This window comes from Cololabis saira, chromosome 9 (assembly GCF_033807715.1).
Source record: "Cololabis saira isolate AMF1-May2022 chromosome 9, fColSai1.1, whole genome shotgun sequence".
Taxonomy (NCBI): domain Eukaryota; kingdom Metazoa; phylum Chordata; class Actinopteri; order Beloniformes; family Belonidae; genus Cololabis; species Cololabis saira.
The window spans coordinates 41749581-41776602 of record NC_084595.1 but is presented as its reverse complement, the minus strand read 5'-3'; the positions used below and the strand labels follow the sequence as shown (position 1 = coordinate 41776602).

General features: G+C 45.7%; 1 protein-coding gene across 4 annotated transcripts in view; it reads right to left on the bottom strand.

Annotated features, from left to right (window-relative positions):
* Nucleotides 1-3407: 3407 nt before the first annotated feature.
* Nucleotides 3408-27022, bottom strand: part of ntng2a (netrin g2a) — a 35385-nt gene continuing 11770 nt past the window's right edge. The window contains exons 1-13 of one of the 4 annotated variants that reach the window (XM_061729602.1): nt 25826-25930; nt 24944-25202; nt 24584-24729; nt 24234-24472; nt 19169-19341; nt 17697-17720; nt 13192-16194; nt 11056-11121; nt 10632-10706; nt 9972-10139; nt 6012-6155; nt 3681-3770; nt 3408-3600 (exon numbers count right to left, since the gene is read on the bottom strand). In XM_061729602.1, the coding sequence (XP_061585586.1) occupies nt 3470-3600; nt 3681-3770; nt 6012-6155; nt 9972-10139; nt 10632-10706; nt 11056-11121; nt 13192-16194; nt 17697-17720; nt 19169-19341; nt 24234-24472; nt 24584-24729; nt 24944-25133 (4449 nt within the window). In that variant the 5' untranslated portion in view covers nt 25134-25202; nt 25826-25930 and the 3' untranslated portion in view covers nt 3408-3469. Of the gene's footprint in view, nt 3601-3680; nt 3771-6011; nt 6156-9971; nt 10140-10631; nt 10707-11055; nt 11122-13191; nt 16195-17696; nt 17721-19168; nt 19342-24233; nt 24473-24583; nt 24730-24943; nt 25203-25825; nt 25931-27022 lie in introns of those variants that run through there. The other 3 variants (XM_061729601.1, XM_061729603.1, XM_061729604.1) reach the window with 3 other exon arrangements.

The window sequence follows — 27022 nt, the reverse complement described above, 5'->3', positions numbered from 1 at the left end:
CAAGCTATAATGGACAAGGCGCCCACAGTCATCCAAACCAGGAGGAGTTGACAGATATTGAGAAAGGATTTGGATGTTTAGCCGGCCACAAAGCCTTTGACAAAGCTGTAGGTGCAGTGGACAGCTGTCTAATTCGAATTAAGCCCCCAAACAAAGAGGACTACTTTTGCTATAAGCAGTTCTACGCCATACACATGCAGGCCATCTGTGACCCAAGCGGGCGAATCCTGAACATTTTTGTTGGTTTTCCTGGCTCAGTTCATGGTACGAGTTCTTAAAAACAGCCCTTTTTATGTGAATGTTACTCAATCAAATTACCTTGTATTTATTCTTAAGGTTCTCCCATTTTTTTGCATTGCTGAGGAGTTAGCGTTCCCTCCAAGTCCATTATTTTGATAATTTCACTGTAAGAGACATATGATAAAGAAATAAAACATTTCGTACTGTTTAATACGTTTTAAAATATGCTTGATTTACATCCGTAAACTCACTCATAGCGTTGAATTGAGGCATTCCTGTGCCCAGTGAAAAGATGGCAATTTTCCTACCAAAAATGTATGAAATTAAAAGTAATTTCATCTGACCCTGTTGGAAGAAAAAAGAAGTAGTTACTGAAGTCTGCATGGATGCTGCTACGGCGAAGTATGGATCAGGAGTGCATAGGGGGCGTGGTTAAAGACCGCTCTGGAGAAATGGGACACTCTACGCACTCGCACCCATCATTGGGAACGCGCAAATGAGGGACGCAAGGGTGGAAGTGCAAGTATTGGGACAGGGCCTATGAACTCTGTTCCAGTTTATTTCAGCCATAGTCCTTGATAGCGATGGAGTGTTATCAGTCGGCTCGACTTGTTATCGCCAATTTTCATGGCAATAACAAGTTATTTTGGGTCAGGCCAGCTCCGGTAATTTTCCATCTGCTTTAAAGTCTCTTTGGTTCATCTCCATGGCGACTCCAAACAGCTTCAACTTCTCCAAGGTATTTTCCCGCCAATGAGTTTGAGAACCGCAGCTAGCCTGTGATTCTGTTCAAGAATTGCATCCAGTTTACGATTTTGTTACCACAATGTCTGAGTGTCATTCGCCCGACATCCACCACTCGTGCCAGGTCGCCTTGAAAGCGCCAGGATAGCTGTCAACGTTTGAAGGATTTTGTTGATATGCTGGGTAACCGCCAGCTCCAAAAAGCAGAAATCCTGGCAAGAGAAGAAGAAGGAAGATATATACATGTAGATGCCGCCTCCCGTAGATGTACACCAGATGCTGTTAGGATTTTATGAAATTGTTGAACGGTTTGAAGGGTTTTTCTATAAGATTCTACACTGGTGGTTGCTCTTAGGGCAGGATCACCTCCTGGTTTTTATGACTGGACTGTTAAGATTGTTTAGCTGAGTTCTGTCTTCTTTAGGTGAAGACAATGAAGAGAAACAGATGTTTTAAAACTGATGGGTCTCATCCTGTTTTTCTTAGGGTGCTTTCACACCTGTCCCGTTTGGAGCAGTTGTTCCGGAACAGGGAGCGTTTCCCCCTAAAGATCGATTCGTTTGGTATATGTGAACACAGCAATCACGCTCGGATGCGGCACAAAACAAGCGAGCCGAGATCCTAGGAGAGGTCTCGGCTCGCTTCCATTCCAGACCTGGAGCGGTTCGTTTTTTTTATTTGGAGTGAGAACATAATCGACACAGCAATCGACACAACTCCATTCATTGTGTATGTGCGACCGTGGCGCAAGGAGAAGAGTCGGCGCAGCCTCAACCACCTTCTCTCCTATTGGACACAACTTTCTCTCTTCTCCCTTCTCTCTCTTCTCCCTTCTCTCCTATTGGAAAAAATGTTCAATTCGGGCAGGCAGGCGCGGTGCAAACGCCGCGGCAGGCGCCGTCGAGCTCGGCGGCAGAGCGGTCTGCTCTTGCGCCGTTAGCACATAAGTGAATGGGAAAGCCAGCGGCGGTCTGCGCTTTGCACCCTCTCTGAGAAAGGGGCTTGTTGTTTTTCCCGGGGTACCGAAGAGGAAAGTCCTTCCGCGTTCATTTCTGACCAATGAGAGAACAGTTGGTTCGCGCATGGCATTTGTTAACAGCTTTGAACAACTGAATCGATTTAGCCCCTGAATCGGAACAAAACAAATGGACCACAGGTCTGAAAGCACCCTTAAAGTTTTTGTTGTCTTAGATTTTTACTGGGTTGACACCTCAAGTAGGAAGCAATCAACAGAGATATAAGGCGGAAGGTGTGACATTCTTGGATGGCTTGCCTCGCAGCTGGTTCCACAGATGGGGTTCGCTTACAAAACATTTCCTTTTTTTTCTCTCCTTCCTCTGTGGTTTGAGAACAGTGAACCTCCGGCCGGAAAATATTGTGAATGATATAATAAAGCTTACATTAACATTTGATTCTGTTCACTGGTTGTTTTATGGTGCACCAGACAAACGAACACGCAGATTTTTCAATGCTGCCTCCAACGCTGCCGTACACTGGAACGACGCGTCAGCGCGGCCGCCATCTTGGGCCGAGGGAAGCCAGCATTAGTCAACAGAGATTTATCAATGATAAAAATCACCATAAATCCCTCTCGAATGTGCACGCAGTAAAATCTTCAGCTGGGTCATGAGACTGACCAGGAGCCAGTGTAAGCCGGCCAGCGCAGGAGTCACTGAAGTGAGAATTCAGTTTGGCAGCATCCTTATAATTTCTTTATAGAACAACTTTATAGAACAAATTCAGTATATGTGTGTATGTGGGTGGGTGTTTAAGTATATGTAAGTATGTGATATAAATGAAAGAATTAATGTATGTTGTAACATAAATATGTCTGGCATTTATAATTAAACCAAAAGGCTTGAAAATCAGTTGAAAATTAAGTGATTTTAATCATTGATACATCTCTGTTGACTAATGCCGGCTTCCCTCGGCCCAAGATGGAGGCCGCGCTGACGCATCGTTCATCACCCTTTGTGATCTCCTGACGTCTTACATCCCAGCGACTAGAGGTCTAAAAACCAGCAGCTCCTGGATGTTCCCACATCCAGACCAGCAAACTGGGTGTTCTCAGATCCAGACTAGAAAATCCAATGCTCCTAGATGCAGACCGGAAAACTAGAGGTCCCCAGATCCAGACCAGTGTTGGAACATTTCACCTATTAACCTCAGACCTTCTGGCAGCCTCCATTGTGTAAAAGTTCTCCTGAAAACATTTTTGCATTGGATTCTTTTCTTAATATTATTTATCCGACTGTGTTATTGCATCATGTTTAATTGTTCTTTCCTTTTGTATTTATGTTGACATCATTTTGTTTTATCAGTGCAGTATGTACAGCAGTTTTGGTAAACTATTGTTTAAAACATTTCCTGCTGCTGGAGGAAACAGAGAGCAGTAAAAACAGACAAACAAAGGTTTTTGGGTTTATTTCCTGTTTAATATAACTGTGATTTCACAAGTGGGTGTGGTCTCTGATGTTGGGCAGGATCAACCGAGGAAGGAACAGACCAGACCGACGATCAGAAGGAACAGGTGTGACGTCAAAGAGGAGGCTGAGTTCTCTCCGTCTCCCTGGCAGCCATTTTTCTTCAGACAGACGCTCTGCTCACATAGAACACCTGCACACATCACATCATTGATCACATAACCAGACCTCCCCGACACCGCCTTAATGTGATGTTGCACAGCTGTAGTTTACCAGAGAAGTTGTCTGGACAGATGCAGCGCTGGAAGTCGATACAGGTTCCTCCATTCTGACACACCAACCGCTCTGAGTCACACACGTTCTCTGGGGAGACAAAACTCTGACTGGTAACGCTATCAAACACACCAGAACATTTGGAACCAACCCTAAAGGGTCTAGAGCTGACTTGGACCTGGAGTTAAAGCCCTGTGAGATGGAAGGAGGTCCTGTGATCCCCTAAACACTGTGACTACGTTGTTAAGCCAAACCCCACTGCTAATAATGTGATACCACTCTGTTTTAACGGCGGTTCTACTGTTGGATCTAATCTGATAAAACCAAGTTTTAACCAAGGTTCTACCGCTGGTTTTGATCTGATAAAAACAATGTCTTATCCAAAGTTCTACAGGCGCTTCTAATCTGATAAAAACTAAGATTTATCCAAGACTTTACTGCTGCTTTGAATAGGATACAAACTACATACATACACATATGTATATATATATATATATATATATATATATATATATATATATATATATATATATATATATATATATATATATACATATATGTGTGTACCGTATTTTCACGACCATACAGCGCACCGTGTGAAAAGGCGCACCCTCAGTTTTGTGTGTAATTTTTGGTTTTAAAACACACATACGGCGCACCGACCCAAAAGGCACAGTCTACAGACACGGAGCTGCACACACGCGTGCGGCAAAACACACACACCCGCTGCAGAACACACACACAAGCACACAAGTGTGCTTATTTAAAAATAGAGCGGGAGCAAAACTTAGTTTGATTGTAGTTTATTTCAGTTTTTGCATTAATCAAACCCTTCAACGTCCTCATCCTCTGTTTCTGCATTAAAGAGCTCCACTAATTCAGCTGCGCCAGTCCGAATTTCCAGACCTGTCTCAGCCACTTGATCATCATCCCTTCATCCAGCCACCCCTTTTCATTTGCCTTTATAATGACTCCGGCTGGAAACGTCTCATGCAAAGTTTTTCTTTTAAAAATCACCATAGGCGTTTCTGTCCATCAGCGTGGCAGGCAAGCACAACATAAATGACGACTTTTCATACCCGTTGTGTGGATCTCCACCGCGCTGGTCCCGTCCCCCCCCTGGCGCGGGTCCCGTCTTTCGTGCCGCGAAAACACACACACGCGCATGTCGGGGATCCGGTACCGGCGTTTGTAACCGACAGATATCGCTGAAAATCTTGGAGGGTGAAGCTGATCCGACCTGGGACGGAGTCCAGAAATCCCTGCTCCCAAAGCAGCCGGGAACCAGGAAAATTTAGCCCGAGATCGCTGCGTCGCCGTCCCGCATCCCCACGGCGGAGGATCCGGGGTTCCTAACCGGAGGTTCTGAGCGGTGGATCCCGGTCCAACCCGCCGGGGAATGACGGGGCTCTGACCCGGGACTGGTAGCAGAGGCTCCCGGGGAAAGACCACCGGCATTTCAGCTGGATTTGCCCCGGGGATGCGGCGCGCTGGCCCCGCAACCCCACGGCAGGTGCATCCTCGGTTCCCGACATGCAAAACACACACGCACTGCAGAACACACACACAAGTGTGCTTATTTAAATAGAGCGGGAGCAAAACTTAGTTTGATTGTATTTTATTTCACTTTACACATCAAGCAAATCCTTCAAAGTCTTCATCTTCTGTTTCCCTCATTAAACAGCTCAGTGGATTGTCTCATTCACGTCCGCAACTCACTGGGGCTTCACCCGCCCCCTTCTCTTTTTACCGTTCTCATGGTGGCCGGCCTTACATTACCGTAATTCAGGTAATAGATACGGCGCACCGTTTTATAAGGCGCACGGCACATTTAAAAAAAAAAATAATAATTTTATGTGCGCCTTATGGTCGCGAAAATACGGTGTATATATATATATATATATATATATATATATATATATATATATATATACATATATATCACTTTATTGAACAGTTATCTTATTAGATGTAAGAATGTATGTAAGATTCAGGGGTAGGACTCAATAAGTGGTTACTTCAATCCTACTCTCTTTCGAACATGTTGGTGTCTGCCCAAGTGCTGTACATACATATATATACATATATATATATATATATATATATATATATATATATATATATATATATATATATATATATATATATATATATATATATGTATATATATATATTTCAATACAACTATGTTTTTGATCAAAATGAAACTCCTGCTTTAAATCTGTTACATCTAAGTTTTAACTGAAGTTCTACCAATCAGATACAACTAGGTTTTAGCCAAGGTTCTACTATTGGTATAAATCTGATTCAGCTCCATCCCACCATTTATACCTGTGCATGTCGCTTGGAGTTCTCTCCAGGTGTACCCAGGTAGACAGGAGTCACAGCGCCGCCCAGCGCCTCCGGTCTTACAGCCACAGAGACCAGAGTCTGAACAGTGAGGAGACACACTGCCCTCTGGACTGCAGTCACACTCTGAAAACACATAGACCTTCATCAGTATTATCATGTTCATCAAAACCGTGGAGTCCCCAAGTCTCTATCCAGTCCACTGGTCTAGGAGCCTCTCGTAAAAAAAATGTGCGTACACCACTTTCTACGCTCACGGTCAGATGTTGAAAAAGTGACATGAATGTGAAAAGTCCCTCACGCACACATCAAGGCTGGCGTACTCACATTTCTAAAGGTTTTATCCGTTGGCGACACTCACTGGTGATGCAGTGAAGTCCAACATATGATGAAATGTGACCTCAACAATAAGTTAACGACCACAAATAATGTAAGAGGAGTGATTGACTGCACACACATTGCAATAAAGGCGCCATCTGTGCATGAATTTGCGTACGTTAATCAGAAGATATGATAGTTATGCACAAATGTGCCTGACAAATGTAACAAGGTGACAAGGTGGCGTGGATCAACCCATGACTCCTACATCCTCTGAAACAGCTCCAAGCTGGTAGGGTGCAGGATGGGTGGCTTTTTGGTAAGTGTGTTTAAGATGGAGACTATAAAGCTTCCACCTGCCTGTGTGGATGTCTGCTGTGTGCTTGCTGACGTCCCCGACCCCCCCAGTCTGGCCTCCAGCAGGAGGGTCCCCCCTTATGATCCAGGTCCTGGTCCAGGTTTCTTCCCTCCTAAAGGGGAGTTTTTCTTGCCACTGTTTATGTAATAATTGCTCGGGGGTCATGTTCTGGGTCTCTGGAAAGCGCCTAGAGTTAAATTTTCGCAAACAGCAGCATAAAACCAGACGAAAAAGAAGAATGCAGAAGAAGAATATATTGGTGTTATACGCTAATATATAAAGACCTACACCGACTCGTCGGTCCATATATGGTTTTTTTTCATGTACTCTGTAACTGCATCAAATGTACTCGCTGGAGACACGCACAAGCGGCAGGGCACTTGAATGTGCTGCTGGTTGCTGGTGGTTGCTGATTCTACATTCTATCTACATGTACCAATGAAAACAGTTTTCCTTCATTACAGATATATATTTGCTTGACTAGTACTAAAAACTGGTGTTACCCAAAGTTTATGGGAATGCGTTATTATTAATACAGGTCGAGATTGGGATATAATGCCAGACATGGACTTAAAGGCTGATTGTTAGTGGTTCAAACTAAAACTCCCCAGAAATGTCAAACTAAACAATGTAATCCATTGGTCATAACTCTTAGAGACCCAGACGATTGGATTCTTGGCTCTATGTATTGGGGACATGTATTTCAGGTAAAGATCTTTTGGGAATGTTTGAGTTTAGTTTGATAGATGCTCCTGTTGAAGTAGAGCATAATACTACTCAAAAGGGCGTTCCCAACACCCCTTCAGTCCAGTCAAGTGTCTATGTGACCAGTGCTGCTTCTAATGTATATGTGGCTCAGAGTGTAAAATAAAAGTTAAATAAAACATTAACCAAAATTGAAACTGGTTATACGGAAGAAAATATTTGGTTGAACAAGATAACTTTGTGCTGGTCTGCCCCCTCCTTTTCTTTTCTGTGCATGTTTGCAGGCCAGAGCTTCAGGAGCTGCATGCTGACCTGCATGCTGACCTCTGATCATCCCACTGCTGCTTCCACCTGTCTGTATGGATGTCTGGTAGATGCCTGCTGACATCCTGACCTGCAGTCCCGCCCTCTGACCACATTATATTCTGCTGTCTACATCTATTTAGAATCAGAATTTAGAATCAGAATCATGTTTATTTGGCCAGGTCAGGTCAGACGAGACATGGAATTTGACTCTGTTTTCGCTCACTCTACAGTAAATAGGCAATAGACAAATGGCAGCTCTTATTAACATATATACAATTTGAGCTGCCATGTTAATATAGTATAGTTTGCCATGTTATATATCCATCCATCCATTATCTTACCCGCTTTATCCCTTGCGGGGTCACAGGGGTCTGCTGGAGCCTATCCCAGCTCATTTTAGGTGAGAGGCAGGGGTTACACCCTGGACAGGTCACCAGTCCATCACAGGGCCACATATAAACACACAAACCATGCTCACAATCACACTCACGCTCACACCTACAGGCAATTTTTTAGAATCATCAATTAACCTAATATGCATGTTTTTGGACTGTGGGAGGAAGCCGGAGTACCCGGAGAAAACCCACGCAAGCACGGGGAGAACATGCAAACTCCACACAGAAAGGCCCCTGCCGGGCCTGGGAGTCGAACCGGGGACCTTCTTGCTGTGAGGCAACAGTGCTAACAACTAAGCCACCGTGCTGCCATGTTATATAGTCATCCCTATAGTGCACCAGTTAGCCATTGTGTCTGTGTCTCTCCTTTCTCTGTTCTTCATTCTCTCTGTCTGTTTTCTCTTTTCCTGCTCTGTCCAGCTGGCCTTTGGCAAGAGGGCCCCCGCTTATGAGCCAGGTCCTGTTCGAGGTTTTTTCCTTCCTGGGGGGTTCTTTTCCACTGGAACCAGCATGTTTACTTGTGGTTCCTAGAGTTTCTAACAGTAGGATGGGAGGTAGGACCTTCAGGTATCAGGTTCCTCTCCTCTGGAACCAGCTTGCGTTCAGGAAGCAGACACCATCTCTACCTTTAAGGTCAAGCTTCAAACCTTCCTTTCTGATAAAGTTTCTAGTTAGGGATGGCTCAGGTGAACTGAAACATCCCTTAGTGATGCTGCTATAGACGTAAGACTGCTGGGAGACCTCCCACGATGCAGCTCTCCTCCCTCCAACTCCACTAATGACTATTGTTATGAACCTGTGTTCCTTCTTCCCAGCAGGTGTTCCTGAGCTGTTGTTTTTGTTCTCTCCTCTTTCCTGTCCTCTCAACTTCCAACCAGTCCATGGGGATGCTGGTCCCTCCTGAGTCTGGATCTGTCAGAGGTTTCTTCCTGTTAAAGGGGAGGTTTTCTTTCCAGTCGCCTGGTGCTAGATCAGGACGGGGGATTAGATCCAAGCAAAGTTTGGATGAAATCCGTTGGTTTCCTTAGTGAGGCAAAAAGTATTATTGTTATTTTGTTGGCTTTGTATTACCGTATTTTCTGGACTATAAGCCGCTACTTTTTTCATAGGTTTTCAACTGTGCGGCTTATACAAAGGTGCGGCTATTCTGTGGATTTTTCTTCCACCGCTCGGGGCGCTCTAACCGGAATTAGAATAAAAACTAAGACAAAATAAATGCAAAGAAGAATACGCTACTTCTTCTTTACCAGATAGAAGTAGGTAGAAGCAGATTTCAAACAGATAAATAGATACAAAAATACTGGTTATTTTCTCTTGGTTCTGTCCCGTTTTAATCAGCAAAGTTGCTGCCGTGTTAAAAGACACTGTTAGGAAAGGATCTATTTAGGTACAAACATGTACATCATTTACAGTTCAAAATCCTTCTGTACATGTAGGAAATATCTAATCTAACAACATAAATATCTGCGGCTTGAATATCTTTTTTTTTTTTTTTAAATAGACTGGATGCGGCTTATATACAGGTGCGGCTTGTATATCTTTGTATATTATTTTTAAAAATAGAGCAGCTGCGGCTTATATGCAGGTGCGGCTTATAGTCCAGAAAATACGGTAATTGGACTAATTTGGAAGGAGTTGAACTGTGATGAAGTGCCTTGAGAGGACATTTGTCAGGGTTCGGCGCTGTATAAATAAACCTGAATTGACTTTAACTGACATGTTGGATATTGAGACAGGTCTACAAAGCAGGACTGGTTCCAGTCCACTCCTAAATGATGTGACTGGTTGATAAAACAGTGCTGGTTCTGCACCTTGACCTTGGCATATTTGTTGTTTTTTTTCAACATAGGTGGTACTTACCGATGCACACGTCCTCATGGTCCAGTTGCAGCGAGGCGTTTCTATAGTAACCAAGGCGACAGAATTGGCAGTTCTGGCCTCGTGTGTTGTGTTTGCAGCTGACACACGTGACCACGTTGATGAAGTCGATGTAGCTGCAGCGGTTGGAGTGAGCATTGCACTCGCAGTCTGCCAGAGACAACCACAGGTATAGGAACAGAAGTCAGCTGAGGCCAGCACCTACTGTATGTCGTTCAGGCTAACTGCTCCTAATAAATCCCACTCAGGTTAACTAGAATGTCATTTCAATTATAGACATGAGTGTAGGAATAATTCAGTCTCATTCATAAATCTATTTAATTAGTGGTCGCTGGACTAGAAAAAACGCAGATCAAGCACTTTGTTTCTTAACAAACACAGGATGAAGCCACAGCCCACCCCAACATGAACCAAACATGGGGACCCAGCAGAGAACATGGACACTGACAGTCAGGTCACATGATCAAAGATATTTGGAGGGAGGAGTCCGGACATCAAGGGGAGGAGTCAGGATGCACCAGTGTTCATGTGAAGATGGCTTCTTACTGTGGAAGGTTGAAGGGGAAAGGACTTGCTGTGGGGTGGAGTCAGTGAGTATGGGTCATTGAGGAGGAGGAGTCAGCGGGTGAAAAGTCATCTTACCCTGGAAGTTTACGTAAATGATTTTTGACAGCTGATTGAAGCTTGGTCCTCCTGGAACCAGAATCTTCTGGGTCACTTAAGACACAAAGCAGCGGGTGTAACCACAGTAACCGTACCATGTATATCCAACATGTTCCTAGGTTTGGACTAGTCGGGAGGGTTCCACATCCATGCAGACTTTTTGAATCCAGCTAATCTTCCGCTCTGTCACACTCTCACACTGGTAATCAGGAAGGGGGTGGGGGTGCATGTGATCACTAAAGGTGTAATTGGCTATTGGAACTCTGGGGTCAGGGGACAGAAACTACCAATCAGAGCCAGTTGAGCCCTCATTAAACCCCACATCCCTGCTCTCCTCCACTGCTGGTAGGGTGCCTGTCACCACTCCCTCTGCAATATGCACATCTGTGTGGACATGTAGTACCTTTTTTTTTCTCGTAGCCTTTGTCTTGTTTTTTCTTCCCCTCTTCGCTTTTGTCTTTTATTTCCACTGTGGAAGGAGTGAGTGGTTCAAAAAAGAAAGGAGATATTTCAGAGGTTTTCACAGATCTTCAACTGTCTCGATATTAAATTTGGAATATTGTCAAAAACACTAAGAAGAAGAGCCTATTTATTATTCTGACCAGTTTCCACACTCAAAGACAGAGGTCCTGATTGACATCGCTAATGGGTTTAGTTCATCCTTTTGTGTAGTGAAAACATCTACCACCCAGATGAACTTATCTAACAAACTACTGACCACTAAGGACTGTGACAGGAGGCCGGATGGACTGGTGAAAACCCACGCAACCACTGAGACAACATGGAAACTGCACATGATTAATGATTAATTCGATTTAGTTCAATTCAATATTAATTAATCCCCAAAGCAAAACTATATGGAGGCTAGCTCTTATCATTTTAGCTACTTTGAATAAAGGCTTCTTGGTTGATATGGAGGGCTTTGACCTCTGGGCTAACGGTTGGTCAGCTAAATGACAGAGGCATTGCAGTTCCCTGGGCTTCATCTGGACCGTGAATGAAGCCAGCAGGAGGAAGCCTTCAAGACGAGGACAAACGACAACTGAACTTCATTCCACCATGACCTACAATAACTTATTCAGAGACAAAATCCAAAATATTAGCCCAGCAGTTGGTATATCAGCAGCAGGTTCAGCATATGTACCGTGCCCACCAAAAACTGTGACACAGTTTCAACCCATTAACAGCAAAGACCAGGAGGACATCTTACGTCAGCTGAACTCCTCTTCCTGTTTAGACATCTGTCCAACAGGTTTCTTAAAAAAGTTCACAAAGATTTTGGAGTCAGTCCTGTCACTGAAGCTGAAGAACAAAATAAACTACCATAGCTATGCAGATGACACGCAGATATATAATACAATGTCACCAGGACCCAGTCTGAGATGCTTATTTTAATTGAATGTATTTTGATTTTATTGTTTTTTATTCTTTTATGTGTGTCCTTGACCTTTACAATATCTATTGGACTCTAAAGCGGTGGCAGGTGACCAGTTGAACTGAGCTGTATGTCTAGCGTTGGCATTGTGATGGGAATATGGAGCTTTTTTAAGCTGGAAAAACCTGCCAGGAAAACTGTGACATTCTCATTACTCAAAGCTGAAGTTTCCAGAGGTGGAGCAAATGTTGCTAAAAATAGCACAAGCAACCTTATCAAACAATTAAGGAGCATGAGGCTCCTTTTAAGAAATGAGACTCTCTAGCGCCACCCTTCGCCACGACGGCCATCGGGGGTACTGCAGCCAACAGCGAAGCCGGCACGGGAGAACAGGGAGAATGCGCATGCAGCGTCATGTGACGTCACATCCGCAGGACAGCGTGGGAAATTCGGCCCCCGAATTGCAGCACATTTTGCAGCACACAGCCTGTTCAAGGCAACGGAGAGATACACTAGAGGGCTCTTTTTTTTTGGTTTGGAACGCTTCATATGACATTATTACTAGAAAACTTAAAACGTATACAAATTTTTTTCATAAATCCTGCCTCAATCCTGCCTCATGCTCCTTTAAGGAGAAAAAACAAGCGTATCAAGTCAAAGAAAAAGATGGATAAATGCATTAGAAATTCACGAAGGAAATCCAGAAACCAGAACAATGATGATAAAGCTGTACAGTTCAATATCCTGGAGGAGCAACTGCACGCTACCCCTGAAACGTCTAGAACCGTGGTTCCATTTTCAGGTGAGAAATGAATCTGAAACTGATCTCTGCAAACAACATGAGGCTGAATGATCAGATTCATGTTTGTCTAAAAGAAGCATACAGTCAGCTTTACCATGGACATTTGGACCTCCATTTAATGGATAGAATTTGGATCAGAATTCCTTATCAGCCAGTACCGAGCCCTCGGATATTGAAATCAGAATGGGAAATGGAATTAAAAGAGAGTTATGGAATTGGAAATTCTACAACTAAGACAGAAAAAAAAACGATAATTCGTAGGAGTTCTTCTACATCTTCTTTCACTACATGGCATATAGATATATCAACTCACATTTATGCTCATCTAACATTGTTTTGTACTTTTTGCTACTTTTGCCCACCTGTCTTCTCTTGTTCAGAACCCTTCTTTTCCTCAGATGGTGATCCAACTGAAGGTCCAGCTGATTCCCCCTCAGAAGATTTTTGCTGCCTCTGAGATTCTTGTTCAGAACTTGATGCTGAACTTTGTTCAGGTTCAACTGAATCTGGTTCACCAGGAGGGTTTGATGGATCTGAGGTGATAGAAACTGCGTCTGATGCCCGATCACCTCCTCCTTCAATGGTTGGCAAGAATGACTCTACAGGAGCACCTGGAACTTGAATGTTACCATTGGGAATAGGTGCTTCATCGGGAGGAAATATATCAGAAGGAGCTGTAGCTACTGAATTCTTGTCAGTTCTAGAGGATGGCACTGGAGATACATCAGGAGGAGGTATGTCAGGAAGAGGTATATCTGGAAAAGGTATATCAGTAGGAGGTGTATCTGGAGGAGGTGCATCTGGAGGTGCTATATCAGGAGGCGGCGCATCTGGAGATGCTATATTAGAAGGAGGTGCATCTGGAGGTGCTACATCAGAAGGAGGTGCATCTGGAGGTGCTATATCAGAAGGAGGTGCATCTGGAGGTGCTATGTCAGAAGGAGGCGCATCTGGAGGTGCTATGTCAGAAGGAGGCGCATCTGGAGATGCTACGTCAGAAGTAGGTGCATCTGGAGATGCTACATCAGAAGGAGGCGCATCTGGAGGTGCTACATCAGAAGGAGGTGCATCTGGAGGTGCTATATCAGAAGGAGGTGCATCTGGAGGTGCTATATCAGAAGGAGGTGCATCTGGAGGTGCTATATCGGAAGGAGGTGCATCTGGAGGTGCTATATCAGAAGGAGGTGCTATTGGCTTGCTTGGAGTTATGGAGGGTGACGCTGCTGGAAGTACATCTGCAGAAGGCACCTGAGGACGAAGTACATCTGGAGGAATTACATCTGGCAGAAAACCACCAAGAGAAGGTGCAACTGAAGGCAGTCCATCTACTGAAGCACCCTGAATCTCTGATGGTGGCCCTTCTGAAGTAACGTCCACTGAAGGGACCTCTATAGATGTGGTTGGACTCGTAGAGGATGGTACTCCTGGATTTACGTATGATGGAGGGGTATCAGGAGGAAGTAAGTCTATTGAAGTGTCTTGAGATTTAGTGGCTGGCTCTCCCGGAGGAACATCTGGAGAAGGTACATCAGGAGGAGGCATATCAGTAGGGGCTACTTCCACAAGTATATCAGGCAGAGTCACCTCTGGGGGTAGTACATCAGGGGATGGTAGAACAAGAGAAGGTACATTTGGAGGAGACATATCCACAGGTGGTAAATCCAATGACACATCTGGAAGAGGTGCATCTGAAGGAAGACTATTAGGAGGAGTTACAGTGGAGGGTGAGACGTCAGGAGGAGGTTGGTCCCAAGATGGTGATCCCAATGGAACATCCGGAGGAGGTACATCCAGAGGAGATATATTGACTGGATCATCGGGAGGAGCAGAAGCTCTGTCAGCTCCTCCTTTGGGTGAACCATTTTCCACTTGACCCGTTGAAGCAGACCCATTAGGCTGGGTATCTCCAGATGAAGCCGCGTCTCTGGATGGGGTTATTTCTGGAAGAGTTGTTGAATTTGGGAATCTAGTAGATGGCACAGCACCAACAGAAGGTGTAACAGTACTGGTTACCACACTGGTAGTACCAGTCGCAGAAAAAGTGTAGTCTGAAGTGGCCTCACGGAGCTCAGTCACTGGATCAGACATCCCCAGGTCACCAGTGCTGCCTGGTACAGTGGGGCTGCTCGGGGTCAGACTGGAGCTACTGACTGTCATACTGGAACTGCTGGTGTCTCCAGTTGCCGGAGCTGGACTGCTTGATGTAACTGTGTCTGCTGAAGGTCCTGCTGTATTGCTCAAGTCAGGAAGTGCATCAGATTTGGGAGTAGTGACGGTACTACTGACAACAGAAAGAACTTCTGTGCCAGAGTTAGATGCTGTGAAAGAGTCTACACCAAATTCAAAGAAGTCCCCAGTAGAACTAGTAAATAAAGCTGTAGAACTTATGTCAGTCACAGACATACTGCTAGTCTTAGCACTGTCAAATACCATGGGGGTACCAGTAGTAATACTCCTTGGGTCACTGTCCGTAGAACTACTGGCTGTATCTGATACTGTAAGCAGACTTTCTGTACTTGTATAAGTAGTACTCTTGTAAATGAATGTAGTTATAATAGTGTCTGCAGTAGTAGCAGGGGTAGTCATAATAGTGTCTGCAGTAGTAGCGGGGGTAGTCATAATAGTGTCTGCAGTAGTAGCGGGGGTAGTCATAAAAGTCTCTGCAGTAGTAGCAGGGGTAGTCATAATAGTGTTTGCAGTAGTAGCGGGGGTAGTCATAAAAGTCTCTGCAGTAGTAGCGGGGGTAGTCATAAAAGTCTCTGCAGTAGTAGCGGGGGTAGTCATAAAAGTCTCTGCAGTAGTAGCGGGGGTAGTCATAATAGTGTCTGCAGTAGTAGCGGGGGTAGTCATAATAGTGTCTGCAGTAGTAGCGGGGGTAGTCATAATAGTGTCTGCAGTAGTAGCGGGGGTAGTCATAATAGTGTCTGCAGTAGTAGCGGGGGTAGTCATAATAGTGTCTGCAGTAGTAACGGGGGTAGTCATAATAGTGTCTGCAGTAGTAGCGGGGGTAGTCATAATAGTGTCTGCAGTAGTAGCGGGGGTAGTCATAATAGTGTCTGCAGTAGTAGCAGGGGTAGTCATAATAGTGTCTGCAGTAGTAGCAGGGGTAGTCATAACGGTGTCTGCAGTAGTAGCGGGGGTAGTCATAATAGTGTCTGCAGTAGTAGCGGGGGTAGTCATAATAGTGTCTGCAGTAGTAGCGGGGCTGTTATCCATACTGTCAACAACGGAATTAGGTAGTACTGTTGGTGTGACCGTGCTACTGTCTCTGGCACTAAGAGTAGTGGTAGTAGTAGTTTTGTCAGTCACTCCATCTGATGAGGCAGAAGGTCCATCAGATGCTGGGGAGTAAGAGTCAGCAGCCGCTGTTAGAGAAGAAGAGTTACGTCTCTTTAGTGAATCTCTTCTCTACAAACCCTGATGAGCTCTGTAGAACAGGAAACTGGGGGAACTCCGCTTACAACATCTATTTCATCCATGCTGCTCTCTGTGATATCACCGGCATGGCAAACTGCTTTTAAACTTGTATTACCACTTTAATCAATCACAGAAATTTGAGAGAAAATTAGATTTCATTTAAATTAAATTGAGAACTTGGACTCACAGACATTTCTTTTAAATGAACGTTTAGAAGTAACCTTTGTGTATAAAAGTTTCCGTGTTGTTTTTACACTTCAGTTACAGCTGGTTAAAGTGAAGCTCGTATTCATCTTTTGGTAAAACTAGCACTAGCTTTGTTTTAGGGTTTTGACCACTCGTGTTCTTCCTTCACCAGATTCTGGAACATACTGTATCTGACCACCTGGAACCAATGTCAATATTAGTTCTCGTGTCCAGCAGCTGGACCATCAACCAGCTTGAAACCCCCAGTCTGTGTTCTACAGAGAACATTTCTAGACAATAACGATTCTCTAACTGCAGCCGAATTCAAACACAACCTGACAAATCCAGACTCATTGGAAGTCCAGTTTAAGAAGTCTGGCTCTGGATCTATCTGGAGGAGTGAGGACTCAGCTGCTCTACAACAGTCACAGCTCATTGATCTGTCGCTTCTATTGATTGTTGCTCTTAATCTCTATCACTGTTGCATCTTGGTGGAACTCTCTGTGGAAGATTCTTAGATATGGGTAGATATTAGTCAAAAGTATTAACCAGCAGCTGATGTTCAGATTCAGGGTGTAAATATGCATGTACACAGCAACAGTCGCTTAGAAAAAAAAAGTACCCCTTCTTTTAACCCATTTTTTTTTCTTTTGTGGTTGCAAAATAAGCATCGGTTGCAATGTGTCTTAGCATTAGACAAATGCAATCTTTAACTTTTATTGTATTTTTAATTTAAAAAAAGGAGTAAAAGAGTGGGCACTAAAATTCGTACTCAAGTCTGATTTTGAGGGGGAAAAAAAGTATTCATTTTGTGCTGAGGTAGCTGTGATGAGTTTGGCTAAACAGGTGTATGGGTGTTTCTCAAACAGAATTATTCAGATTAAGAACACACACCATCTGCTGGTGTGTATGTGCTTTCAGCCTGACTACCAGAATGAGGTGTCAGAGTTCATCTGAACATAGTGCAAACAGATTAATTGGGTAATCCAGCTAATCTGCTGCAGGACCTGGAACTCACAGTGAAGACAAAGTTACCAGTGACAACCAACATTTTCAATGGTTTTTAATAAAATTTCTGGACCAGTGAGAGCTGGTGGCTGCAGCACTAAAGGAAAGTCAGGTGCATCTTTCTCTGAAAAACTTAAAAAAAATATGATTAAAAAAATGAATCCATGAGGCAACACTGACAGTTGGACACACACAAAAAACAGCACAGGTACGCAGAAAGGTGAAAGTAAAAGGCAGGTTAACGGCTGTTACTTACTGGGTGCAGGTTCGACTTCATCACCTGAGACAGAAAAAAAGTGTTGGAAGAATTTCTATAGGTACGTACTTTGTGTATACTGCATAATATGTTTTTTATAAAAAGGTACATACAGCTAGGGGTGTCAAATTAGCGCGTTCATTGCAATTTATTAATTAATTACAGGCATATTTAGCAAGTTATGTTTTTTTAAATCGCTTAGTCTATTTATTAATCTCCAACTTTACTTTTTCTGTTTGTCTTTATTAGGAAATTTGTGTTTGTGCGGTGGGCTGCTTGTGCTTGAGTTGTGGGAGGAAAACAATGGTCAGTCCCACCTTGAAGTGGACACTGATTGGCAGTCCCTATGTTTGGGCATGTCTAAGAGATGCTGATAGGCTCCCATTGTAGCTGGACAGGTATGGGGGGATGAGTAGCGGAGAAAAGAGGTGAAAATTAAGGAGCATGTGAAAGTTGCCGGACCAGTGAATGGGGAATTTACATTTCTAAAACACCCCGACGGAACCATGAATTAATTAATTTCAGAGGTTAATTTATTAATCACAAAAAAATGTTAATCACTTGACAGCACTACATACAGCTGTGTGAGGCATTTTAAATGTACAGGCCCATGTAGGTGTCTGAGACTTCATAACAGCTCATATGGTGTGTGAAACATTTCAAAAGTACGTAATGGATTGGATTTAGATTTAGATTTTCTTGGACACTCAAAGGGCTCACAATGGTACCATTATTCATGTAGTCCTTATTCATACTTGGTGGTAGTAAACCACATGTGTAGCCACAGGTGCCATGGGACAGACCGATGGAAATATGGCTGCCAACCCACACCAATGGCCTCTCCGACCACCACCACACACCAGCGCCGCCTCACTAGAGGTGAGTGTCTTGCCCGAGGACACAACGACAGATGACTGGAAAAACTAGGTTCGAAACTGGCAATCCTTTAATCATTGGATGACCCACTCTAAGGCCTGAGCCACTGCTTTCAGATGAGATATATAAGGTGCCTAAGACATTTGAAAAAAAAGAAAAGAAAAGCAACATATGGGTGTCAGACGCCGTAAAGCTACGTACAGGTGTCAGATGTCGTAAAGGTACGTACGGATGTGTGACACAGCGTAAAGCTACGTACGGGTGTCTGACACGTCGTAAAGGTACATACGGATGTCTGACACGTAGTAAAGGTACATAAGGGTGTCAGGCGTCGTAAAGCTACATACAGGTGTCTGACACGTTGTAAAGCTACGTAAGGGTGTCAGACGCCGTAAAGCTACATACGGGTGTCAGAGACGCCGTAAAGCTACATACGGGTGTCTGAAATGTTTTAAAGACACTTTAGATGTATGTATGGGGTCTGTGACATTTTGAAGGTACATACAGCAATTTGAGAGGTTTAAAAAGTATATTGGAGTGCCTGAGATATTTTTAACAGTACATATGGATGTGTGAGCTGGTTTAAAGGTACGTACAGGTGTTTATGTTCCCTCTGGGTAGGGGTAGGTAAGATCCCGGTCTCCAGCTGCGTTGTGTGAACCCTCTGTTGCAACGCTGGCAGTCCTGTCCGCTTGTGTTGTGGTCACAGAGACACTGCAGTGTTGTATCACGTAACACACACTGAGATGCATGCAGGTTACACTTACACCTGTGAAACCAGAAGAAAAGCATCAGATACACACTTGACCCTTTAATTATTTCTGGTGATTTCATCATCCATTAGGACAACTGTCCTAAGGAGGGTCTAAAGACCTCAGTACTGGCATTTCTCCACTAGTACCTACTCAACTCTGCTCACCTCGACTCAGTTTTGAGTTTGTCCACTAACCCGTGCTTAGTACATACTTTTTCTGTAACTACTCTGCCTAGGTTCTAAGTGGCTGAGTCGGGCTGTATCTGACGTCATCACACTACAGGCCAGCGATAGGTCAGGGGTTTGGGAGTCAGACGTCTGAGTCAGGATGTGGGCATCAGTTGAAGAGTGACTAGCTTCTTGTTCATTTTATTCGACCAGCAATGGCAGCGCAGAAATCTGCTCCGTGGTCCAACTCTGAGGTGCAGACATTCCTAAATCTTGTAGCTTCAGAATTCAAAAGGGATCTAGATGGGGCGATAAAGAACGACGAGATCTACCAGGAGCTTTGTCAGTCAATAGCTGCTCACAGTTACCGGACTTTTCAGCAGCTCTGAGAAAAACTAAAAGAAATTAAAAAGCCGCTTGAAGTCTTCTCTGAATCCCATTTTTAACTTGATATTGAACACACGCCACAGACCAAGAGCACATATACCATCTCCTTAGTTCTTCGTTTGTGTTGGACAATCAAGTACGTCACAGTAATTTTGCTCCAACCCCACCTATTTCTGCTCCAGGTACTGGATTGTAATGGAAAAGAAACCGGGCGAAGTTGAGTCAACGAGGTCAAGAATATTCAGCACAAAACAATAGAGAAAAACAGACAACATTTTGATCTTTCTTTCCCTTCATCATTGGGAGTGTGATCTCTCTGGAGGTGCACTGACATGAGCCAGCAAGTGTGTCATGTTCCTCTGGATGTGGCCCCAGGATTATCTCTACATTAATTTCAGATGCCCCTCCTTGAACCGCCACCTTACTGTGGTGGAGGGGTTTGTGTGCCCGAGTGATCCTAGGAGCTATGTTGTCGGGGGCACTTACGCCCCTGGTAGGGTCTCCCATGGCAAACAGGTCCTAGGTGACGGGCCAGACTAAGAGCGGTTCACAAAGCCTACCATGAGAAGAAGGAAAGCAAGGACCGTAACGTCGGCCGGATTGGCGTCACCGGGGCCCCGCCCTGGAGCCAGGCCTGGAGTTGGGGCCCGCTGGCGAGCTCCTGGTGGCCGGGTCTTTGCCCGTGGGACCCGGCCGGGCTCAGCCCGAAACGGCGACGTGGGCCCACCTTCCCGTAGGCCCACCACCCGCAGGAAGGACCATGGCAGGCCGGTGCCATGTGGACTGGGTAGCAGTCGTGGCGGGGTGCCTCGACGACCCAATCCCTGGACCAAAACCCTGGCAGTGGGGACATGGAATGTCACCTCGCTGGGGGGGAAGGAGCCGGAGCTTGTGCGTGAGGTTGAGAGATACCGGCTAGAGATAGTCGGGCTCACCTCCACACATAGCTTGGGCTCTGGAACCCAGCTCCTTGAAAGGGGCTGGACCCTCCACTACTCTGGAGTTGCCCAGGGTGAGAGGCGGCAGGCTGGTGTGGGCTTGTTTATAGCCCCTCAGCTCATAACGAACACCATGTTCAGGCATAAGGGTGTCCATCAGTGCACGTGGCACCAGGACAGCCTAGGCCGGAGGTCAATGATCGACTTTGTTGTCATTTCATCTGACCTTCGGCCGCATGTCTTGTACACTCGGGTGAAGAGAGGGGCTGAGCTGTCAACTGATCACCACCTGGTGGTGAGTTGGATGCGCTGGCGGAGAAGGAGGTTGGACAGACCGGGCAGACCCAAACGGATTGTGAGGGTCTGTTGGAAACGTCTGGCCGAGCCCTCTGTCAGGGACATCTTCAACTCCCACCTCCGGGAAAGTTTCTCTCAGATTCCGGGGGAAGCGGGGGACATTGAGTCAGAGTGGACCATGTTCTCTGCCTCCATTGTCGACGCGGCGGCTCGAAGTTGTGGTCGCAAGGTCTCCGGTGCCTGTCGTGGCGGCAATCCTAGAACCCGGTGGTGGACACCGGAAGTACAGGATGCCGTCAGACTGAAGAAGGAGTCCTACCGGGCTATGTTGGCCTGTGGGACTCCTGACGCAGTAGATGGGTACCGGCAGGCCAAGCGAGCCGCGGCTCGGGCGGTCCTGGAGGCAAAAACCCGGGTCTGGGAGGAGTTCGGGGAGGCCATGGAGGAAGACTTTAGGTCGGCCTCGGGGAAATTCTGGACGACCGTTCGGCGCCTCAGAAGGGGGAAGCAGTACTCTGCCGGCACCGTTTATGGTGTGGGTGGGGAGCTGTTGACCTCGACTGGGGACATCGTCGGACGGTGGAAGGAATACTTCGAGGATCTCCTCAACCCGACTGACATGCCTTCCACTGAGGAAGCAGAGGGTGGGGACTCTGGGCCGTGCTCATCCATCACCCAAGCCGAGGTCACTGAGGTGGTTCATAAGCTCCTCAGTGGCAGGGCATCGGGGATGGATGAGATTCGCCCTGAGTACCTCAAGTCTCTGGATGTCGTAGGGCTGTCTTGGTTGACACGCCTCTGCGACATCGCATGGAGGAAGGGGACAGTACCGCTGGAGTGGCAAACCGGGGTGGTGGTCCCTCTGTTTAAAAAGGGGGGCCGGAAGGTCTGAGCCAGGGTACTGGAGAGGAGAATACGGAGAATACGGCCGATAGTTGAACCTCGGATCCAGGAGGAACAATGCGGTTTTCGTCCCGGTCGCAGAACACTGGACCAGCTCTACACCCTCCGCAGGGTGCTCGAGGGTTCATGGGAATTTGCCCAACCAGTCTACATGTGCTTTGTGGATCTGGAGAAGGCATTTGACCGTGTCCCTCGTGCCATTCTGTGGGGGGTGCTCGGTGAGTATGGAGTCCGGGGCCCTCTATTAAGGGCTGTCCGGTCTCTGTATGATCGGAGCAGGAGTTTGCTTCGCATTGCCGGCAGTAAGTCAGACTTGTTCCCGGTGCATGTTGGACTCCGGCAGGGCTGCCCTTTATCACCGGTCCTGTTCATAATTTTTATGGACAGGATTTCTAGGCGCAGCCAGGGGCCGGAGGGGATCCGATTTGGGAACCCCAGGATTTCGTCTCTGCTTTTTGCGGATGACGTTATCCTGTCGGCTTCATCGGACTGGGACCTTCAGCATGTGCTGGGGCGGTTTGCGGCCGAGTGCAACGCGGCAGGGATGAGAATCAGCACCTCCAAGACCGAGGCCATGGTTCTCCACCGGGAGAGGGTGGCGTGCCTTCTCCAGGTGGGTGGAGAAGTCCTGCCTCAGGTGGAGGAGTTCAAGTATCTCGGGTGAGGGAACGATGGAGCGTGAGATTGACAGACGGATCGGTGCAGCGTCCGCAGTTATGCAGTCGATGTACCGGACCGTTTCTGGGGTGAAGGAAGTCTGGGCATCTCTGCTGAGGCTGCTGCCCCCGCGACCCGGGAATGGATAAGCGGCGGAGGATGGATGGATGGATGGATGGATGGATGGATGGATGGATGGATGGATGGATGGATGGATGGATGGATGGATGGATGGATGGATGGATGGATGGATGGATGGATGGATAATTTCAGATGATCCAAGCAGGCTCAAGTTTTAGACAGACCAGCAGAAGTGGGTCAGGAGATTCTTGTTAACAACAGATCGTGTGACATGTGAAGGACCACCTCTGTACTCCAGATCCAACTGTTGGATATGAGTTTTCATCCATGTTATCTACTGAGAGTTCACCTGGGTTCAGCTAGGTGTGAAACCAGATGAACTACGTTAAATGTCTTCTCTGTATGTGGAAGAGAAGCTACTTGTGGCAGGGTGGAGGAGCAGCCACTCAGCTGATTGGGCACAGGTGTGCCCAATCAGCCTTTCCACCCTGTCTGGCTTCATAAAGAGCGGCTGCACACCAGCAAGAGGTCTGCTGGGAAGGTTCTGCTGGTGCACGTGTGTCTGGGTGGAAAAATAAAGGAGTTCCTGCTCTAAACCCTGTGTCCTTCTGTCCTGTCGGGTGACCCCCGTAGCACTAGCCTTGCTACACTACTCTACTCTGAGTCTCTCCCAGATGACTGAACCTCTCAGCCTTCCTCTAAGGACAATTGCTGCCACAGTTGTAACCTGTGACTACCATAGCTGCTGGTAAACTAAGGTTACCACAACTAGTAACCATAGGTGAGAATAGGAACATACTATAGATTTTCCAGTGCACAGTGTCTTGCCTTTCAGCTCAACTCTCTCTTCACTGGAACAGTCCACAGTACTGCAGACACCACACTGATCCACCATTCCTCCCCTCAGTCATGTTCAAAACCCCAAGATGGTTAAACTATTACACTTAAGCCAGCATCCTACTCCTGACCCAGGAAGGAGGAGCTGCTGCACCATTCTCTAACCCAGAATTTGTTCTCAGATTTGATTATTCGGATTCTCATCCCTGCTGCTTCATACTCAATTATGAACAACTCCAGAGACAACTGAAGATTGCGGTGCTGTCAATCAAACCTGTTACCATGTACACCTAGAGCTCTGTTGTCATTGATCCCTAATCATCTTTCTTGGTTGGATCATTGGAGGTTTCCAGTTGGCTGTGGGTTGACAGTGTTTCTTAAGTCGTGGTCTTGTGTTTGCAGTTGTGATGAGTTTCTGGGTTTTGGCATAGATGTTCAGATGTGAAGCACATACAGTATATGTGCTGGTTGGTTTCAATAATGATACAGGACGTTCTGAGTAAGTTTGTGTGTTTGTTTATAGTCATGTATAGTGACTATATACTTCACATGGATGTTGTGAGATGAACAAATTGTGTTTCTTGATGGAACAGATGTTGCTCAGATGTTAACAGGTGTAACAAGTTACTGGTGTCTTACCTTGCAGGTATGTCAATGTTTGAAATAGCGTAGAAGTACTTCAGCAGGTTGTCTCTTTGGACATAGGTTCCTCCCAGTGCCGGGCGCATCAGTCGCAGTCGGAGGTTGGTGAAGGTGAAGAAGTCTCTAAGACCTTTCATCGTCTCCATCCGGGTGTACAGAGCATCCATGTTGATTAGCTTTGGACCAGCAAACACACCAAATCGAGCTCGCACCTCAAACACCACATTCTTCTCCTCCTATTGGTCCAAAGGAGTTTCAGATAGAGAGCAGTGACTGAAATAAGCTTCTTATGTTCCTAGTCTAGTACCCGTTTCCCATTGAGACAAGCATGAGGTCCAGACACTCACCTTGGCCCCAACCCAACGAGAGTACTGCTCAGTGCAGATGACTCGGGTCAAGTTACTTGGAGCCAAATCAGAAACTTGTTTAGGTGACATGCCAAAGGCCTCGAGACAGTCATCAGAGTAGTACTGGTATGGCTGCCATGTTGTACCTACAACATAAACACTGTTGAACAACTCATTGTGATCACATGTGGAAATCCAGACCTTCAAGTATAATGACCAGTTTTCTAGATAGAAACATGGAAATTCCATGGTTCTCTAGTGTCTAGTGTCTAGTGAATGTGTATTTCATGTGAATTGGACTTGGAAGATGAAGTTCATATGACTTGTATGTTTTATATAAAATAAACTTGGTCTCATCACCTTTGTCCATGGACTTCTCCAGAACCAGCATGGTCGGTCGGCCATACTCGAAGGTGATGATGATGTCATCGACCACCTCCAGACTCTTGTTCCAGGACAGCGTGATGTTGGCCAACAAGGGCTCAGGATACCTGGACCATGTGACTGTCTGCCAGTAGGTGATGAGCCCCCCCCTTTCTCTGTCCCCCATCAACTGAGGGGGGTGAGACAAGTCAGGGCTGGCTGCGTCACACTCATCACTGCACAGATACGGATTTTCCTGCAGACACAAACACAACACAGGGGGGAGGGATTCATTCACACATTTTCATGCAGTCAAACCGGAATGGGTAGAGCAAAGTCTGAACCCCGAACAAACCACTAATATGATGAACCAGGACAGTGGCCGTGTATGAGGGAGGGTTGAGGGATATTTACTCTTCAATAAAACCATTTAACTATTTGTAATTTCATCCCCCTCCAAACATGTTGGTGGAGAATGATTTGGTATTTTTGTTCTCTGTGTTAGTACTTTTTCATCCAAGGCAATGCATGGCAAGTTTATTTCTATAGCACAATTTGCATTGTGGGAGGTTACTGAAATGCAGCAGTAAATAAAAAGGTTTTCAACCATGATTTAAAACAAGAGTTTCAGTAGCCCTGATGAACTCAGAGTTTGTACCACAGCCTTGGCTGCATCACCTTGTTTGGTTCTAACTCTGGGTACAGAAAGTAGGCGTGACTCTGACGACCTGAGGGTTTTGGTTGGTTCATAATGGACAAGGAGATCAGAGATGTATTTTGGTCCAAAACCATTCAGAGATTTATAAACCAACAGCAGAATTTCACATCTATTCTGGGACATACAGGAAGCCAGTGTAGAGATCTAAGACCTGGACTTACGTATATGGTCCACTCTCTTGGTCTTAGTGAGGACTTGGGTCTCTTGGTCTTAGTGAGGACTCGGGTCTCTTGGTCTTAGTGAGGACTTGGACAGCATGTGGGGTTCACATTGACAATAAACTGGATTGGGGGAAGAACACAGACCTCAAAGAAAGTAATATAAAATTATAATATAAAATTCTCTAAACTAGTGCAGTGTGGGGTAGATTAACGGAGGGTAGTTCAGTAATTAGACAGCTGTTGGGAAACATGCTGAGCTGTTGTTCCTAAACATGCTGGTTTTGATTTGAAGGCTCATGAAGCACCTTCTGGAGGGGATGAGCTGGAAAAGACTGTGGGCATGATGCAAAGGGTCATTAAGAATGCTTCAGGTCCAGCACAGATATTGCTTCCTGTGGATACCCTCTATTGTAGGGAGGGGAGTCCCAGTGAGGCGTTGAGCTGTTTTCACCACCCGCTGCAGTGCCTTTCAGTTGGCAACAGACCAATTTACTGGCATCTTACTGGCATCTTACTGCACAAGTTAGAGCATGCTGTTGGGATTAAAGGGACAGGTCTACGTTGATTTAAATCGTATCTATCTGACAGATTCCAGTTTGTTAATGTACATGAGGTTTCTTCAGAACAGTCGAGGGTCTGTTATGGTGTTCCGCAGGGTTCAGTGCTAGGGCCAATCTTGTTCAGTTTATACATGCAGCCATTGGGAAGTATAATCCAGAATCCCAGCATACACTTTCATTGCTATGCTGATGATACGCAGCTCTATTTGTCTATGAAGCCGGATGAAACAGAACTGTTAGTTAAACTTCAGGCATGTCTTAGGGACATCAAGGACTGGATGTTTGGAAATATTTTGCTTCTAAATTCAGATAAAACAGAGGTTATCATTCTTGGTCCAGAGCATTTTAGGAAGGGATTAGATGGTGTTGCGATGGCTTCCAGTGCAACTGTGAGAAACCTTGGTGTTGTTTTCGATCAAGATTTGTCGTTTAAACCAGTGATTCTTAACCATAGGGCCGCGGCCCACACTTGGGCCGCGAGCGCCATCTAGTGGGCCGCCAAAAAAAATTCAGTTTTGTACGTGTGGGCCGCGAGGGCCGCGGGACTGCATAGCAACTCCCAACCAAATGAGGAGAAGAAGACACTCAGCTAGCTGTACGTGTAATAGTAAGAGAAATGGTGTGTCTTTACAAAGAA